This window comes from Cheilinus undulatus, linkage group 2 (assembly GCF_018320785.1).
Source record: "Cheilinus undulatus linkage group 2, ASM1832078v1, whole genome shotgun sequence".
In the NCBI taxonomy this organism is placed as follows: Eukaryota; Metazoa; Chordata; class Actinopteri; order Labriformes; family Labridae; genus Cheilinus; species Cheilinus undulatus.
The window spans coordinates 15,031,589-15,047,588 of NC_054866.1; the positions used below are offsets into that span (position 1 = coordinate 15,031,589).

The 16,000-nt window shown below is 38.3% G+C and overlaps 1 protein-coding gene across 2 annotated transcripts in view; it reads right to left on the reverse strand.

Annotated features, from left to right (window-relative positions):
• The window catches only part of acsl3a (acyl-CoA synthetase long chain family member 3a), a 53,548-nt gene extending 41,195 nt beyond the window's left edge, over positions 1-12,353 (reverse strand). The window contains exons 1-2 of one of the 2 annotated variants that reach the window (XM_041796989.1): positions 12,223-12,353; positions 1,717-2,224 (exon numbers count right to left, since the gene is read on the reverse strand). In XM_041796989.1, the coding sequence (XP_041652923.1) occupies positions 1,717-2,091 (375 nt within the window). In that variant the 5' untranslated portion in view covers positions 2,092-2,224; positions 12,223-12,353. Of the gene's footprint in view, positions 1-1,716; positions 2,225-12,122 lie in introns of both variants that reach the window. The other variant, XM_041796997.1, reaches the window with a different exon arrangement.
• Between the last annotated feature and the right edge of the window lie 3,647 nt (positions 12,354-16,000).

Consider the following 16,000-nt stretch of genomic DNA (forward strand, 5'->3'; position numbering starts at 1 on the left):
CGAGCGCTGGCAACAACATCCCTGCTTTTATGATGTGTCACTGAGGGATGATCACAAGGGACAGTAAAAAGAGCAAAGGTTTCAGGGTACTGGTAAATAACTGCTGTTAGCATTAGCATCAAGCTAGCATATGAGGTACGACTATTAAAAAACAAGACTACTACTGTAATACAATTTATCGGACATAAACATTTTTTAGTGTCTTTCTCCTTCAATCTCCGTCCCTTCTGCATCAACACACCACTGCATTTGGGTCTTCCACTGATCAAAGCAGAACATTAGGTCTTCTTCAGACAGTTGTCTCAGAACCTCTGTCGTTCTTTTCTTAACTTCGGACACAGACTCAGAATATGTTCCTTTGAGCAAAGATTTGATCTTAGGAAGAAGGAAAAAGTCACACGGTCCTAGACCAGGTAAATAGGAAGGGTGATCAAGTCTGTGATTTGGGCCAGAAACTGAGAAAGCAGCGTGAGCTGGCACGTTGTCTTGATGAAGAATAAAACCAGTTTTCCACAATTGTGGTCTCTTTCTTTTGGCTTTTTCTCTCAGTTTTTCTAGAAGCTGTTTGTAATAGTGTTGACTCCTCTAAAATGATACCGTTAATGTCAAAGAAATCAATCAACATGGCTTTGAATTTGGACTTGCTTTGCTGTGCTTTCTTCATCCTTGGTGATGATGGTGTCAACTGCTGTTTTTTCTCAGGATAGTATTGGAAGATCAAAGTTTCATCACATGTAATCACTCCTTCTAAAAAATGGGGTTCAGTTTGTTCAAAAATGTCTCCACAAATTTGCATGCGTTGCTCCTGATCAGGAGACAGAAGTTTTGGGACAACTTTGGCACATACTTTGTTCAAATTTTCATGCAAAATTTTCGGAACTGTCTTTTTATAAACGCAGACCACTCCTGCTGTCATTCTTATACTGTGTTGTTGATCATTTCAAATTATTTGCTCAATTGGTTGAATGTTTTCAGAAGTTTTTGATAAGTGTGGGTGCTTAGAATGCTCATCGTCTTATACATCCTCTCTGCCTTCACAAAATCTTTTTTGCCATTTAAACACACATGCATGTGATATACAGTGTTCCCCATACACCTAAGCTAATGTACCAAAAGATTTGGCAGCTGTTTTGTTCAATTTCACCAAAAATTCCAAGTTAATGAATTTCTAAACTTTTAAGGTAATCATTTTCCAATGCCTTAGCAAAAACACGCATTTGAATCAGTAGCTAGAAGTGAACTAACGATGTCACTTATTGGAAACTTACAGCAGTTGTATATGAATAACCAACTGTTAAAATAGAACACTCAGTGAGGCTGTGAACCACGTGGTTTTATCTTCATAAGAGCAGTCTCACTATCCAAATACCATACCTTGTATTGCCCATCATAGTGTTTGGATATACATTAAAATGGAGTATCGTAAATAAATTGTGTGTGTTTATATCTTTTTCCAGGTTTCATCTGGTCCAGAGGTTCCTAAACTTTTCAGCCCATGATTCCCAAAATACAAACGGCAGAGATGGGGGACCGCCACTGTTTCCTGTGTTGATTAAAGCCTATTTGGTCAAATTTTGGAAGGATTTTTTCTTCTCAAAACACCTTGACAATGTCTCACACACACACACTCACACACACACATATATATAAATATATATAGCTTTTGCTTGCTGTATGCCATTACTGTGTTGCTATACATCTTGCATCACTTTTTACCTTTTTGAACACCTTTCCGTTGCTCTGTCGCTCATCCTCCTCACTGATCAGCTCCCTGGTCCCCAGGCAGTCTCTGTGTGGGAACCTTTTGGCTGCGTACTCAAACATCTTATCCAGGGTGTCCATCCCTGGATGCAGAGACGTCACCAACCTCTTCATAGCGCTCACAGCTCTGTAGGGCCCCTCAGGACATCCCAGCACTGAGCGGGCCTTCGCCCTCTTGGCTCGCTCTGCCTCTGAGCCATAGGAGTCTCCCGACGGGGTGGCAATCCAGCTGAGGATGTAGGAGGGCAGGAAAGTAATGAATGTGTAGATCCAGACCATGAGGTGGAACAGGAGCAGCAGCATAGGGTTCAGGTCCTCCTTCAGCTTCATCTTGGTGAAGCTATGAAGATGGTGCAGAACAGCGAGGGGAGAGCGTGAGGGAAGATGTGATGAAACTCTGTCTTCTGGAGATCTTTACTTGTATTTCCCGGATATAAAACAACTCCAGGTCCACAGTAGACTCCTAGAAAGTGAATAAAATAAACCTGGTATTAGATAGCTTATTTCAAAGAGGCCAAATGAGATTATGACCCCAAGATTTTGGAGGCATAAAAGAACAGAAATCCAATTCACTCAGAAAGTGAAACTACAGAGAAAGTCACATGTACTTAAAAAAGCAGAAGAGATATTTAGAATCTGCCTTGCCACAGTTGGGTTCAAAAGTTATTGCAACAGCCTGAATAACGCAAGCGACTGCACGATTGGTGTCACAACAAGAAAATGGAAAAAGACAGAAAAAGAAATAGAAGCAGCAAAGAAAAGGATTTTACAAGGATTAGAAAACAGAGGAAAAAGTGTAAGAATGAAACAGAAAGGAGACGGTATAACAGACAGAAGGAGTCAGCAGAGAGAGGAACAACAAACACAAGAAGGAAAAGATGAGTGTATTGCAGATCCAGCAAGCAAAATGTGCCCTTGAAAGTCTGTGACATAAGATTTCAAGAGCATGTAATAGGTTTCCATTTGTACAATAACACAACCGCACACTCAATGAACTGGCCTAGGCTGTATGAAGAGCTAGGAAGAGTTTGGGGCTGTCCTGAGTTCTCAACTGATTGCAGTGAGATTTTAATTCTATTTCAAAAACTACAAATAGGCTGAATTTCTTAAGTGCAGTCAACAATGATCAAGATGCAATAAAGGTCTGAAATTAACACATTAAATGTTCTTTTTTCCAATGACTTGTGTTGTTTTTGTTGTTTAAGGCAGTGTTTCTCAACCTTGGGGTGGGGACCCCCTTGGGGGTCACAAAACACTGAGAGGGGGTCGCCAGATGCCCTAAAAAACCCTAAGAATATTTGTTTTTGATTATACTGTTGCCTATTTACACTAATTTTACCAAATGTTAACCCTTTTTCATCTCTTTTTAACACCAATTTTGCCAATTTTAGCACATTTTTTCCACTTAAAACCCATTTTTTGTCAATTTGAAACCCTTTACATCACCTTTTTCTGTTTTGTCACTTCTAAACCAATTCTTGCCACTTTATGCCCATTATTGCCTCTATCAAATGATTTTTCCATCCTTTTGCCCATTTTCACCACAGTTAACCAATTTTTGCCCACTTATATCAATTTTTCATCCCATTCCACCTAATTTCCACCATTTTTGCACATTATAGCCATTTCAGACACTTTATAATAGCCTTTTACCACTTTCCGTGCCCGTTTTTGCCACTTTAACCCCCTTTTTTGGCCTTTTTTTTTCCACTTCTAAACCTTTCTCACAAATTTTGGCCATTTATGATCCCTAAAAATCCAGTTTCACTAACTTTTTACCATTTTTAGCCATTATGAACAAATTCTTAGCAATTTTTAACCCATTTAAATTAGGTTTGTAACAAAAGTTTTTTTCATCTAAAGAAGGCTAAATGAATAAATAAAGATGTTTGTTTGTTGATAAGAGTGGTTATTATTCAGGTCAAATATAAAATATGGTTTTCACAGCTTAACTTTACAATGGACCATGGTTTTGCTGACCTCCATGGATCCCCAGTTTGGCTGGGTCCCAGAAACCTCCCCCCTTTATAAGTCCTTATGGACGGCCTTGTCTGCACACGACTATTCTTGAATGTTCCTGGCTGTTCAACCACTTTCAAGTACAGTGGGGGTCTCTGGTCTCTGGCACCTTTATTCTGGGGGTCACAGGCTGAAAAGGTTGAGAACCACTGGTTTAAGGTGCACCATAATTAAGCTTAGTGGAACTTAAAAACAATGCTCTTTAGCTATTTTCATTTACTTCTCCATCTGTAGCAAGTTCTTTATTGGCCAATACCGGGGCCAGCCCTATACATGGGTCTGTAAGTGACTGACTGACCGACTGACTGACTATAGCACAGGTGTCAAACTGAAGGCCCAGGAACAGTTAAATCTGGCCCACAAGATGATCTCATATTTCTGTTATAACTAGTCCATCAGTATGAGGTCTGCAGATTTCCTCAAGTATAAACATGTAAACTTATCCTTGATGATTTAGGATATCCTTGTAAAGTCAAAAAATCAAAAAATTAAAAAGTAAAGTAAAATTGTTTGTCATCAGTGCTAAGCTTTTTTTTCCCCCATGTTTTATTACCAGTGAAGCAAGGTTGACAGTTTGTGGTTAAAACAGTGACCCTGTTAGGCCCTGAGATGAGACCTGAATCCAGAATCCGGCCCCTGCTGTGATTGAGTTTGACATCCCTGGACTATAATTTCAGAGCCTGAGTTGCGTCAGCGGAGGAGTAACAAAATCTAATGCTGGCTCATGCTCCATCATTTTAAGGAGAAAATGAGGCGGTAGCTATGGAGAGGATTTAGTTGTACTAGCCAACTGTAATGGCTGCCTCCAGTGTTTATCAGCACTGGACATCATTTCTGTATGAAATAAAGAGTAAAACACTAAAAGCTTTTCATAATGGACAAGATGCCTCAGCATGAGTTTGTGATCCTTACGGGGGAAAGGGTTAGTTGTACTGTGAGTGTTTGTATACAGTGGCTGCTAGTGGAATGATCAGCTCTGACATAGCCGTGCTGGAGGTTTTGTAAGAACTGGACAACATTTCTTAATAAAACAATAAAAAATTGCCACACTGAAAGCTTTTCATGATGGACAAGAGGTTCTGGCTCTGCTTTGCCATGGGTTTGCAATCGGCATGGGTGGGGTCTGCAAGTGTATGAAATTGCTGCTGCCAAGGTAGATTCTAGCTTAGATGTAGCTGTAGGAAACAATTTAATTGGTAAATCTACTGACAATGAAATTAGTAAAACGCAGCCAAGGAACTGCATATCGAAATTACTTGTAAACTACCTTATAACATTTTGAACATTTATGTTCCATTATGATTCATGGTTCATTTAAAAATAAAATACATTTGAATTGAATTAAAATAAGAATATTTTCATTTACCAAAGGGGGGCCCAACAAAGACTTTGGAAACTACTGATACAAATTAAAGTATTGCAATCATCTGTATGTGAACTTATATTTAATTTTGGTCTGTCACTTTTCATTGAAATTGTGAAGTTAAGAAAACTTAAATAAAATTGGTGTGAGTGCGCAGCTATTATTCATTATTCATACGAAGCGCCACATCCTTTCCACCCTAAAAGAGACATAAACATGGCACTTGTCTCCTAAATACACTCATCGTTCAAGTGTCCCTCTGAGACTCATGAATAAATCAAAGGTTTTACCAGCAGTGCTCTCTCTGACTACCAGCTGTTCCCTGTGGGATACTTTAGAGTCCTGTTGACCTGCTCGGTGTCTTGTTACCTCGCCTGTGTGCATTTTTTTTTCATCACAGGACACTTCAGCTGAACAAAACTGCACCTTACTGGAGATCATACTTCACCCTATCTCCAACTGCATGCTTCTACTTTCTCTGTCTCCTGGAACTTTACATTATATCAAAGAAATGTTGTGAGATGGAATCCACAGAGAAGTAGTGTGGTCAATTGAAGTAACCACACTGTCACACTACAGGGAAAAAATCAACAGCAAAATAAAATCTCAGGAACTCCCCTGGGGTACGGCTGAGTGCAGTCTTTAGGATGTTTGTTCTTCAAGCACCGGAGAGGAAATCTAGTTAATGGAAAGTTCAGTAACAACTGGGTATGAAAGAAGCATTTTAGAGAGGCAGAGTCTCTCAGGAGTAAAGTTGGGCAGAAGTTCACCAAGAAAAATGTATTTCACCTCAAGAAAAATGATCCTCAACATAAAATTAAGAAGACCTTGAATACCCCACCATCTATAGCAGTGGTTCTAAAAGTAGGAGTTGGGACCCCCAGGGGAAGATGGGGAAAGAAACAGAAAACCTATTTTGTAAAACTGATGCTGACAATGTTGTCCTTTGGTTACATAATTGCAGTTAAAGAAGTTAAAAAACAATATGAAACACTGCATGTTATTTAGCTTCTTAGGACATTGTACTACAATCCAATGAAAATTTAAAATTGCAATAATACTGAGATTTGAGTGATTGTCCATCCTTTCTATTAGCAAACTTTCTGACACAAACATGCATATGTGTTAAGAAAAGCTAATCAAATTCACCTTCATTTTATTCCTTTTAATAAATCCTTTTCTATTTACAGAGATAAAACATGTCTGACTCATCTAGGAAAGCCTGGCGTGGGAACTTTCTAAAACACCCAAACACATAGCCTAACTCAGCTGTTCTCTGTCTTTATAAAAGTTCAAGACCTTGGTTTTCATCACAGCAACACATAAGCAGGCTCGACTCTAATCTCTTACCTTTAATAGCCACAAACAGGTAGTAAGTAGTTTCACAAACAGTAGCTGTGTAAAACAAGTGCCAGCCAGCCAGCCAGCCAGCCAGCCTCTGCTCTCTGGATTAATTGAGTAATATTGTGACATGGTCTGCGCAGCGGTGGGGTGACCAGGCTTGTGTGCGTGGTTGTGTGAGCTTCCTCAAGAGATTGTGTGAATGGGTCTTTTGTGTGTGCGACGTCATGATGCTTTCACCCACTCAGCTAAGCAGGCAAGCTGAAGTCTTGCAGAAAACTCAACATGGCCATTGTGGTGCAACAACACACCAACACACGACACAAGGGTCACACTACCCATCTGTGTTTGCGTGTCACAGTAAAAAGGGCATATATGAGGCGTGCTTGTGCATGCATGGGGGATTTGCAACCCATGAATTGAATTTACCAGTTTTGATTAGTGACATAATCAAAAGCCTATAAAGAGTTTTAAGTATTATTCAGAGTAAAAGTACAAAACACAATTGGTTTGATTATGTAGATCAGACCACAGCTTTTGTGTGCACATGGTGACATAAAGTACTGGCAAACATGGCCGTCACTGTTCTCCTCTGCTGTAAACTCTCCCATTTGAAATAGTTTAGTTATTATGCTTTAATTAAGACTTTAATCAATATGAATTATTTGGGTCAAAAAAAGTTGGCTTTAAAGACTCAGTTACATAATGGTGCACACATAATTTCACGTATCTATCAGCAGACTCATCCAGTATAGGAATATTGTTCCTGAAACACACAGTATGTAAATTGCACCATCGGGGTTTCAAACAAACCACAAGCCACTATTTCCACTTCACATACTGAGGGAAAAAAGTGTTTATGATTGGCCCCCCTGCTAAGCCCAGCAAGCTACTTGCAAAATGTTCTGGGATTGCCTGGTGGTAAAACAGGAAGACAACTTTTAACAGTTTTTCTCCCTCTTCATATGAAATTCATCCATGAAATGAGAATGTTGGTTCTCTCTTTCATAAATACACTTTATGAAGTAGAGCTGAATAATTGTTTTTCTTTCTGGGGTATATATAACAATTATTCTTTTTTTTTTTATAAAAAAGGGAAATTAAACCAGATAAGTATTTATTAAATTTACATTTTTTAATTTAAATTTTCTTATATGTAACTTGTGCCATCATAAACTTTACACATAAACTTGTTACTGTGAAACTTGAATACTACTACTACTACTACTACTATTGATCACGTTGATTAGATAGAGGTCTCACAAAAGTATGTATCAATTGGCTTTAAAGGGTTAAAACAAATTAGCGGAAAAAACAAGAAAATGTGTGATTTCATTTAAAGCCAACAAAAGAAGTGTCAGCCTGATGTGCTTCAGTTCACCTGTCTAGCATTAGTCCTGAAATGTGACCATTGGGCATGCACACATCATCATCACGTCAGTAAAATGATACATCCCTTATTATGGAGTACAGTTTTTGTTGAGAACTCTGAAGGAAATAATTTTGGCCCATCATGAGTAAGTAGGACAAAACATGAATTAAATATAGCAACACAACAAGAATTTCCAATGCACTTTCTTATGTAGCAACATGACATCCAGTGTTTTAATGTAATGACAAAATATAAACAGTTTATCACGTGGCTGTATTATAGTGGCTTCCATAACAAGACACATCATAAACTACAAAAATCAAAAATTTCTCTGGCTTTGAAAATGGCACAAAATAGCACAATTAAAGTTCCCTCAATTGCCATTCTGATGATTGGTCTGAACTTCAGCACATAGTCTTGACCATGTCTACACGCCTAAATGCATTGGTTGAAAAGTGAAAGTTGTGTTCCTCTCTGCCCAAAAGTGAAATATTTTCCAATGAACTGAGTTGAACCCACTGGCAAGTGTATAAGGGCTAAATAAACAACAATGACCACAACATTCTTCTTTATTCTACATGTTACATTTGGTGAAAGTTTTTACAACTCTGAGAGCCTGAGATTCTTACTTTCCCATAAAGGTAATAAATCCACACAATGTAAGCTATTACATTTGTGAGTAAATTTTATATTTGTTGGATTATTACATCAAAAGCTGCAGATTTGTATTACATTTATGCTCTATTAAGTTTGTGGGCAGTATTTATGTTTGCAGACTGCTGCCATGTAAATAGCTGATTAGATTTGCGTTGTATTTCCTGAACAGGATACCTTATGATGTGATTGGCGAATGTAATTTTTTAGCTTCATCTGGCCTGGAGACATGGTAAATATCTAGATGTGACAAGTTTGAGTAATGGTGCTCTGCTAAGAGGTGATGCGGATCTGGCATCAAATTATTTTAACAATATATAACTAAATAAATCTCCTATTTAAAGGAAATTTTTACAAGTTTTTGGAAAAACTGTTAAAAAAAGAAAGATACCTGGCCCATAATGGCTGATTGCTAAAAGAGATTTATTTCTAGGAAGAAGTGTAAACTTGCAAAGCCAGTGGATTGACCAGAATCCATGTCTGTCATCAGGCAGGTCCATTTGTAAATCTTCAATCTGAGAACGAGGCCGTAGCTATGGGCAGGGTTGGGTTGTACTGCAAGCTGGTAAACAATGGCTGCTGCCTTTGTAGCAATTAGCCTGGATGTAGCTTGTGACAACCATTTTCCAATCATTCAAACTCCTCAAAAAACCTCAGCAAAGTTTCTAGATTCATCCTCCATCCACTCCTTCGCAGCTGTCACTCTAGAACACAGAAGCTGGTCCCTCTCTGTACTCCACAATCCAGCAGCCAAACCCCAACATGGATCCCTGACTGACTGGACTGGAGTCTGACTGACAGGCGTTGGACTGACAGGCTGCGAGTAATAAAATACAAAATAAATGAGAAACAAGTGAAACATTTTTTGGCTGTATGGTACATTTAATGTAATTATTTTTCAAAACATTATATTTTTTATTTAACTGAACTGAGGAATTTTTTCCCCATTTTGAACATGTTTTTTCCATCTTCTGTTGAACTATCTTAAATGCCAGGAGAGACCTGTGTGGCACCCCCCCAAAAATTATTAAAAATAAAGAAGACCACCAAAGCAAAGAGAAGCAAACTGTGACAAGCTGAAGTGTAGCGTGAGTTTTTATCAGAACTAGACCACACCTTTGTCCTTTGTGTAGGCACTACACCAGCCATCCCCATATAAATCCAGCTGCCAGACCAAACAACCTAGCCCACACTGAGTCACATCAAAACAAAGAGGAAAAAGCATGAAATAAAGGCCACAACATGAAAACACACTCCTATCTTGAGCTCATGCCAAACCGTAGACTCGATACCTTCTCTTGACACTTGACCCATTATGCATTTATGTGTCAGAGACTTGGTCTGGTTTGCTACTAAACACCAGTAGTAAGTTATATTCACTTTTGAATTTATTAGAAACTATATCTGCATGTCAAGAAAAATTAATTGCATTATGAGTGGGAAAAAAATCAGACCTCTGGCCCTTGGCTTTCTTTCCTTAAAATGTTTTGGCCCTTGTCTAATTGGGGAACCCTGCACCACACGCTTCAAACCAGTGGTTTCTTACCTCTTATTGTATGCAGACCCCTGAACAAGGGCAGACAAAATTCATACATAGTGCATTTTGCCAAGAATTAGGGATGCAAGATACTATTGGCCTGATATTGGTATCAGCAGCTATTAGCTTAAAAGGCAAATATCAATATCGGCAGATATCAAAATATCTGCTGATAGTTACATCTGGTAATTTAGCTGTAAATATCAGCATAGATTGACTGTAAATTTAGCCAATTATACATTAATAAGTAGGGATGTTCCCATACCAAGGTGTTGGTATCGGCCGATACCGAGTACTGATCTGATACCAGTGTGAACTTTCTGGACTTACTGTGCAGAGTTGCAAATTATTTTAGACCTATATTTGACTCAACAAATAGAATCCTGATGTACAGCATCGCTGTGACCCTAAAGTTAGTTTTCTGCTGATTATTGAGTTTATCTCATTAATATTAAAATAATAGTAATACAGGAGGCTGCATCACAGACTCCCTCTATATTATGCTCTATCTGGGCAGCATGACGTGATTACGGAACAGCCTGTAACTGTCTGACAGACCCTCAATAAGAGTATGGCGGTTAGCATTCAAGCTAGCAGTAATAAACGATTGTAATTCGGTTACAATTAATAAAAGAAGATGTTCAATTTCTCATTACTGGTGTGGATCTAATAATTAAAATCTCCAAAAGTCACACAAGTCCCAGGCTTGCTGAAAATGCTGCTGCAAGGGATTCAAAGGGATCAGTAGCGTCAATGGGAAAGCACAACGACTAGCTTCAAGAGGAAAAGTAAGAGGCAAGGATTAATGGTTTTAAAGTTAACTTTTGATAAACTGTCTTGTCATGTACGACAACGCTGATCTGGAAGACATTTTAACGATCACAATCCGAGAAAAAACTGTCACGTAGACACCACTCTTTGCTGCTGCAGTGGGTCCTTTGGTTTTTCTTCGCTGCTCTAAAACGGTAGCCCGCATGACATTATTTCCAACAGGGAAGACGAATTGATTTCCAGTTTATAGTGCTAACAGTTAGCATGGCTAAATGAAGCAAAATATACAAAATATATACCTAAACCAAACGGTATCAGATCGCTACATAAACTCATGTACTCGCCGATACCAATAGGTATTCTGCATTTTAAGCAGTATCAGACATATTTCTGATACTGGTATCAGAATCGGAACAACCCTACTAATAAGGTAGTGGAGACTGAGGCAAACCAACAGACTTATGTCAGTTGTGGTCTTTTTTCTCAATTTTTCCTCATTCTTTGAACTTAATGTGTTTTAAGTACTAAGGCTTGTTACCCCGTCCATCCCTACATTAAAGTTTGTTAAAAGCGCTAAAGTTTTAGGTCTGAAAAACAACTATAGCCTAAATATCAACAAAAAAATCCAAACTCATGCATCCCTACCAAGAATTTGTTTTAGCAAGATGTTCTAGCAAAACACACCTGCTAAAACCCTTTCCGTCTATTTGAAACTAATACAGTAGCCTTATTTCACCTTAAACATGTTCAATGGAGTTTCAGTTTCAAGCACTATTTGAATTCTTAAAGAGGACATATGACCAAAGAGTTCACAGTAGCTTTAATCAGTGATTGGACTTTCCATTTAACCGTTGGTCTTTCCTCCTGGGAACATAATAAAAACCCTCATTCTCCTAAAATTGGTCTTTAACATTCCCCTCGTTGCAGAAATCTATCATGTGTTGGACTTTTCTTAAACTCCAACAATAAAGCTAACAGATATACTACACTTGTGCCAGTTTTCCTGAATTCACCTGACTTTTCCGTCTTTTAAAATACTTTTTGCACTTTCAGTAAATATGTTATGCAGGAGGATTTTTGGTATTACCGACTTAGTATGGGTTTACAAATAAGCTATTAACAAGTTTCTACCACACTCAAACACGTGTTTCATGTGAATCAATTTTCTATATATTATTGTGTAAAAACAATACATTAATAAAACACCACGTGTAGTTTAAAATATACTTTATAGTGAAGCGACAGCACTCGGGTCAATAACACAATTTTAATGTTTAGTTCTAATAAAACACAGATGGTAATACCGGATTTTCTCCTCCTGTCTCGGGTAACTGCAGCATCCCACACATCTGGTCGGGCTGTTTGAGAGCTGAGCATCACAACACTAACGACAGAGAAACTTACCGGGACACGCTGTCACCTTGTCACAGCTACAGGAGAGGACAGCAGACTTTAACGTCGCCCTGAAAATGTATCAATCCAGCGGTGCTAATCGAAACGTTGATATTACACTGGTCCCGGAAGTGACACGCTTGTCGTGATGTATGAATTGGGGACTTCTCTGTGTTATGATTGGACTCGTGGAGGTGGCGCGTGCTATGGGCCGGGCTATGATGGAAGGAGGGCTTGAGGAGGCTGCGTGGGTCACTCTCGGTGTATTGATGTCCCCTGAGTCCCTCTCTCGTGTTGTTTCGTCGAGTCTTACTTCCTCCCGGCGAGGAATTAAAATAAGAGACGCAAAGAAGCGACACGAGGAAAAAAAGTGTGGATAACTTACATAATGAAGAACTCACTGTTCACTATACTGTGTGAGAATGGACTATTAAACCAGCCTGCAAAATATACTCCTCCTGGCATAAATAAAGTGACATTCAAAATTAAAGCAGCTTTGTTAGGCGGATTTTCGGCCATCCACCTTCATCTTCCTTTCAATCACAATAAGCAGAGGGATGAGAATATCAGAAGTGGTCCCTTATCTATTTTTCAAAGCTGCATGGGACAGTAAGAGTTTAAGACAACTTGCGATCATTTTTACTGATTTTTATTATATACAGTACTGTGCTGAACTTTTAGGAATAGTTGGGTCAAAACTTGTGGCTGAATTAAGGCATGTACAGGCTACCACTAGCCCAAGGTTGTGCTCTGGACGTCCTTGCACATTATTGCACATTAACAGGGGCATGGGGGAATAATTTGTTGAAAACATAACAAAGTTTCCACCTTTATGGTAGAGTAAGGGGGTGTATGTGAGAAATAAGCATGACCCTGGGTTCCATCTAGGCAGGTAGGGTTGCCACCAGATCATTTGGCTCAGCCCAAATGGCCCCCATAAAAGAATATGATAATAATATTTATCTGTAGCTTATGTAAAGTATTGTAGTTCTCTATGGACAAAAGTATTTGGCCACACCTGTTAAGTATTGCTTTCAGGTGTTTTAATCACACCCGTTGCCACAGGTGTATAAAATCAACTACCTCACCATGCAGTCTCTTTTTGAAAACATTTGTGATACAAATTTGGTTGTCCTGAAGAGCTGACTTCAGGTTTGGTGCTGTGATGGATTTCACCTTTGCAATTAAACAGTTTGAGTAATTTCATCCCTGCAGGATATTCCACACTCAACTGGAAGTGATATGATTAGAAACTGAAAGCGTTTAAGGACAACAGCCTCTCTGTTCTCTGGCTTTAAATTGCTTCACCTCCCCTTAGAGTTTTCCAGATTTTCTCTTTCTGTTATAAAAGCTCAAACACCATACAAGATTGCATCTACTCCTATTTTCACAATGCTCCCTGCATTTGCATTAATCACAGGAAGCCCCCCATTCAGAAGAATCTGTGCATCTAGACCCTCACTAACACACGCCAGAGCCAGACACTTTCAGTGTGTTCACACCTCTTAACCATGCAGCAACCCAAGGCTCAATTTGAAATCAACTCTTCTGCTACAGACCTTACTGTTTTTAACTTATTGTCACCTTCTTTTTCTGAGGGAAAGTAAGAGCCATCACTTTTTCCAACAGACCTAGAACACTCATTCACCCTTTCCCAGTCATGACTTAACCTCTCATTTCCCCTCATGGCAAACGTGAGGCAGCAACAAGCCTTTCAGAGCCAAAGAGAAGAAACAGCAACAAAGAAAGAGAATGATTACAGATTCCCTTGTCTGCAGCAGTTTGAGCCTGTCAGAAACTGCAAGAACCAATGCAGGAACACCTGCAAGTTTGAGATGCAGCATCTCTGCCACTTCCCATGTTTATGTCTGTATCTTTTATGATCCTTGTGTTCAAAAAGCAGCAATATGCATAGAGTAGACTCCATGCAATGTAAGATATTATATTTAACAATGTATAAAAAAATTCAGAAAAGGGAATGAATACATCAGCAAAAATAAGTACATATGCAGGGAAATCAATATTTTGACTGAGGTTTAAGGGGAAACAGGCTTCATAAGAGGCTATTTCATAACCTTGGTGCATATTTTTGAATTGACTGAATTCAGTGATTTAAGATGGGAACTACAATGGAGAGAGAAATTTGAAAATTTAGGAAGAGATCTGGAGAATTTTGTGTGTGAATGAAAATCTTTCATGTGGTATGACGTTAACCACCTGGCATGAGAGCACCATCTTCTGTATAACCATAGCAACAAACAACGACTGGCAGCTGGTGGCCTGGGGGCTACATGCGGCCGCCTCCTCAATTAATGTGGCTCCAAAGTCCATTTCGAATAACAAGAGATTGTAAACATGAAGAAAACATAACAAAGCCTGCAGTGAAAACAAGATAAACAGGAATTTTTCTGGATTTATCTTTGATTATCCATGTATGTTAGGTTCTTTGTGAGAAATTAGCAGTACAATTGGCTGTAACTGTATGGATTTTTTTAGGTGCATCATTTAATGCAAAAAACAGCAGACAGTCATGTGAAATATACTGAAATACCAGTATTATGTTGAATGCATTCAAAAAAGTTTAAGTTTGGCTTAAGTTTAGTGTTTAGCTGATTAAATTAGGCCCTGCTTTTTTTCATTTGAGTTAAACATTTCCATGTATACTGTATACATGTTTCTTTAATAAAAATGACAAAAGCTTTAAATTTGAGACAATACAAATGATGATATTATTCTGTAATTTCATTTGAGACAAAAAGTGCACACACATTTTAAAAACTATAAAGCATTTTTGATAATGCCTATTAATTTTTAAATTTTTTAAAATTCCATTTAACCCTGAGGCCCTCCTAGAGCCATTTCAGGGCTTTTGAATTGTATTTTTGCTCTCTTTGGCAGTTATCATGCTGAGATGATGATATTTGACAAAGATGTTCATTTTTTGAAAAATTTTGGAATTTCAGAATCCAAACTATGTCCACAGAATTTTCTACTGTACAGACAAAAAAAAAAAAATCACACTCTCCCTCCTGGAGCCCTTTTAGGCCACATTGACCACCTTTAAAACCACTTGTTTCATTCTACTGACACTGCAATACAGAAATAAGAAATCCTGTTAATTCCCCTGTAATTCACTCATTCAGAGTTTAAAAAAAATAATTGCACACAAAAAATGAATGCATCCTAGACTTGTGCTTTCAAAGTTTTAGTTTTTAGTGCTTTTCATCTGATTCACTCATTTCTGATATGATTAATGTGCAGAGACATTATGTGGTATTTAAAGAAGGTTACATTACATGGTGCAAAATCCAACTTTCAGTGTTATTGCAATTAGAGAGTCAAAACCAAGATTATTCATGTGAAAATGGCCTCTTTGCATTCCTACGTTATTGAGTGTTCAAGGTGTGTGCAAGTGAGTGTGCATGTGTGTGTGTTTGTACGCAAGAGAGATGTGGTCTGTAATCAGTGGTTCTCACAGCATTTTCGTTGACGCATGTATGATGAAGTTCAAAGATAAAAGGTGATTAAAAATTCACTTTCATCAACATGACCTTTGCAACCATGTCTGCACCATAAATAAAAGTTTTGGAACCAAGAAGCAGCCAATCATAAACAATACAGCCATGTGTGTCCACTTGTTTATGCAGGTGCACCTGCTCAAAAGTGGCATTACATAAATAAACTGGCATTTATAGGGTTAAATTATGAAAATAAATTCACATTTGCTATACATAATGAGGACTGAAGTTAAGGACCCCCTCAAATTTTTTTCTTTCATGTTTTATATTTT